The sequence below is a fragment of the Limulus polyphemus genome, unplaced genomic scaffold (genome assembly GCF_000517525.1).
Source record: "Limulus polyphemus unplaced genomic scaffold, Limulus_polyphemus-2.1.2 Scaffold9796, whole genome shotgun sequence".
Classification (NCBI taxonomy): Eukaryota; Metazoa; Arthropoda; class Merostomata; order Xiphosura; family Limulidae; genus Limulus; species Limulus polyphemus.
In genome coordinates this window covers 1,725-5,878 of record NW_013675406.1, presented here as the reverse complement: position 1 = coordinate 5,878, position 4,154 = coordinate 1,725, and the positions used below count along the sequence as shown (strand labels likewise).

Here is a 4,154-nt window from a genome sequence, read left to right as displayed (position 1 = left end):
GGGAACTACGTTTTCAGAGCATTTCGAGCAAGTGTCCTTTGTTAAGTGACAACTATGTTTTCAGAGCTTTTCGATAAAAAGTATTTTGTTTTTTCTATAGTTTACGATAGCTACATAATCAATAGACGTTGTTACTTGACTACTTCAGCTCTCCATCAATGTCTAAAAGAAACTTATTTTCAAGTGAAACATAAGCGTATCGGTGGTGTTTTCCCATGACGTTTCGTATTCTTTTATTATGGAAAGTGATTTAAAACACCCCGATAATTAAATTTCCGTAGTGATTTAAAACACCCTGCTTAGCTTGTTGAAGGCTCTTAAAATGTGTGTATGATTTATAAGAACGAGCATCCCATTGGCACAGTGGTATGTCTTCAAATTTACAATGATAGAAACCGGCTTTCGACACACGTTGTGTGCAGCGCACAGATAGCCCCTTGTGTAGCTTTGTTCTTAACTCGAAACAAACAAACATATAAGAATGAAAAAAAAAAACACTAAACCGCAGTATCTATATGTTTTACAATTACGCTTATTTTTATGAAACTTTCGCGTGTGTTTTTTTAGCGCAAAGCCACACAATGGGCTATCACTACAAGTAACTGATCCCCATATTTTAGCGTTGTAAGTTCATATATTTATCACTGGCCCAACGTGGAGCATTTTGTGATATTACTATTCCAAATTAGGTTTTGCAATACGTTATTATTTGCTGGACTATATTTTTATTTATCATGTTATTTCAGTATGGTTTGACAAAACTCGAGTAAAATAAAATACTAAAACGTACTTAAAGTCAATTTGAAAATGTCGTTTATTGTAGAATGGTAAAATATTTGTCCCATAAACAAACAAAAAAAAACATTATAAATTTTGTTCCCGTTTCCTGCTTCATTGGACAATTTTTTCCGATCTTGTAAATTCGATTGAACGTAATATGCTCGTTTTTAATGAGTTAATCGACAGTTTTTATTCTCTGTCTCGTATTCATATGTCTATCGAAACTATAAACGGATTATTCACACACTCTTTCTCTTTATACCTATAGAACTTACGATTGGAACCACTATTGGTCAAAAATGGGGGAGAAAGCAACCTATCACGTTCGACTAGTTGTATTTGGTGGAGGAGGCGTTGGAAAATCTGCTATTCTTAAACGATTTCTACTCAACACCTTCAGCGAAAAACATTCTCCAACTGTAGAAGATCTGCATTACAGGGAGTTCGATTTGGGGACTTTCATCTTGAAAGTGGATTTTCTGGATACGGCGGGGGACAACCAATTTCCTGCTATGCGACGACTTTCCATCGCTAATGCCCAAGCATTCCTGTTAGTTTACAGTGTCAATAGTAATGGCTCTTTTGAAGAGCTGAAGAAATGTTTTGGGGAAATTCGAGAGCAGCGAAGCGATTTCCCAGAAATCCCTTTAATCATCGTTGGGAATAAATTGGATCTGGCAGCAGGAAGAAGAGAAATTCTTAAAGAAGATGTCGCCGAGTGGATTTTTTGTGAAATGTCTCACATGCGGGTCAAAGTAATGGAATGCTCCGCTAGGGACAATATTAACGTTCGGGAGGTATTCAAGGCATTTCTACAACTTTCCAAAATCTCATTTCCAGCAGATACCACAGCTTTGCACCGACGATCCAGCGCTCATGCTTCTGGAAGTAGCAAATCCCGGTCATCAGAAGAAAGTTCGGTTCAACGGCGCAGCCGCAGTCTCATTCGACGAGTTAGTAAGAAAATGACGAAATTCCGAGACAGTTCCCATAGCGACACAGAAACAAATGAATGTATTACATCATGAATTTTTAAGATTCTGGGCTTGGAATTAAACAAATACGCCCAACTACTCCATGTATAATGCGAAATTTATTTGAGATGTCGCTTTTCACGAAGTAGCCTGTTTTTATGAATTAATGGTTTTTATGGCCGTATTCAAGACAATATGATTTCATTGAATTTTAGTAAAAGAGCATTTTTGGTTTTTTGCAAGAGTTTTGACGTTATCTTTATCACTTTTCCTATAATTTTGCCATCTTTATTATTTTCTCTTTTCTTATTGTCTTTTTGTTGTTGTTTTCTTCTGTTTTGACCCCTAAGATCGAGCTTTATTAGCTTTAGGGACCATTAACAAATTACTTGATTCTGTAAGATTTTTAAAATAATGATATCAGTATTGATTACTGGATGTTAGAATATAAAGCACTTTTAATCTTCCTATCGCAGTTTGTCGTTGTTCCAAAAATGTATGTATTTTAGCAACGTTTTTCACAAACGAAATGAATATTTGGAGTAAAAGATGCACATTCAGCGATGCAAAAAAACCAATGAATTGTCGATCTGTGCTTATTGTCATTCAATAGATATACAAGTTTTTCATTTGTATATATATATTATTGATTAGTTTAACGTTCGGGTTGCTTCAGTGAAACACAGTAACATTCTTACACGTGAAAATATCGAGTAATATTATTTACTAAAGTAATCCTCTACCATTACAGCAATATATCAATAAATGCCCACCAGTGGCACAGCGGTATGTCTGCCGACTTACAATGCTAGAAACCGGGTTTCAATACCCGTGGTGGGCAGAGCACAGATAGTCCAATGTGTAGCTTTGTGCTTAATTCCAAACAAACAAACAATATCAATAAATAGTTACAAATTCTCGACAATTTCTTATTCAGGTGTAAAATATACGTTAACGGACTTAGGACAAATGATTGTTGTTTTTCTCTAACTTTATTGCGTAAAAAACGCAGAATATTTTTTTATACTTGTAAGTTCTGTATCCATTAAGTGCAGATTTGAAGATAGTGAGCGTTTTTTTCTCAAACAAAATAATGATTACAAACTTTCAGTGACAAATGTTTTTTTCTCGTAGCTTGCAGTCAGTAACAGCGCTAGTTATTTACGTTATAGTCTTCGTCACCCGGTGATTGGAGCTCCAAAGAGTAAAATAAATGTATATTTAGTAGTGTATTCATAATATCTCGACAAGTTCACAATACAAGTCTGAATTTTTGTTGTGCTTAAGTCGCTTCCGATCTAATATATTTCCAGGTTACGTTACACTTTTTGTTACGTTCCCAGGATAAACGCATTTCATCCCGCGATTCAGGATAAACGCATTTCATCCCACGATATGTTTTTAAGACATACTTTACATTTTGATACATTTCCGTGAATCTTTTAACTTTTAAAATGTTTGCAGAATTCAGTTCAATCTCTCAAATGTCCGCAGTCCGAACAAGTTTCAACTTATGGCATATTTCAAGGAAAAGTTTCAACCTGTGGCATAATTCAAGGACAAGTTTCAACTTAATACACTTTTCAAAAAGTTTCAAATTACGACATATTTCAAGGACAAGTTTCTAAGACGAAAACATTATGTTTTAGAATATTTGTCCAGGACACACTTGATATTTTGATATATTTGAAATATGTATCTATGCTACAAATTCTGAAATGCTTCTTAACCAAATACGTTTCAGCTTTTGTTTCCAAAACACGTTCTAGCGTTTGAAATGTTTTAGGACGAATGAACTACAACCTGTAATATGTTTTTAGAACACAGTTGATCGTGTAATGTTTTTCATCAGTGCTTTGTAATGGTGTAGGTCTTTTCTCAGTGCTTTGTAATGGTGTAGGTCTTTCATCAGTGCTTTGTAATGGTGTAGGTCTTTTCTCAGTGCTTTGTAATGGTGTAGGTCTTTCATCAGTGCTTTGTAATAGTGTAGGTCTTTCATCAGTGCTTTGTAATGGTGTAGATCTTTCATCAGTGCTTTGTAATGGTGTAGGTCTTTCATCAGTGCTTTGTAATAGTGTAGGTCTTTCATCAGTGCTTTGTAATGGTGTAGGTCTTTTAATCAGTGCTTTGTAATGGTGTAGGTCTTTTAATCAGTGCTTTGTAATGGTGTAGGTCTTTTAATCAGTGCTTTGTAATGGTGTAGTTATTTTATCAGTGCTTTGTAATGGTGTATGTCTTTTATCAGTTCTTTGTAATGGTGTAGGTCTTTTAATCAGTGCTTTGTAATGGTGTAGGTCTGTTATCAGTGCTTTGTAATGGTGCAGTTCTTTTATCAGTGCTTTGTAATGGTGTAGGTCTTTTAATCAGTGCTTTGTAATGGTGTAGGTCTGTTATCAGTGC

The 4,154-nt window shown here is 35.0% G+C and overlaps 1 protein-coding gene across 2 annotated transcripts in view; it reads left to right on the top strand.

The window, feature by feature from the left end:
- The window catches only part of LOC106476096 (GTP-binding protein Di-Ras2-like), a 15,735-nt gene extending 13,506 nt beyond the window's left edge, over positions 1–2,229 (top strand). For both annotated transcript variants that reach the window (XM_022380047.1, XM_013936768.2), the window contains exon 2: positions 1,049–2,229. In XM_022380047.1, the coding sequence (XP_022235755.1) occupies positions 1,080–1,808 (729 nt within the window). In that variant the 5' untranslated portion in view covers positions 1,049–1,079 and the 3' untranslated portion in view covers positions 1,809–2,229. The remainder of the gene's footprint in view (positions 1–1,048) is intronic.
- The last annotated feature ends 1,925 nt before the right edge of the window (positions 2,230–4,154 follow it).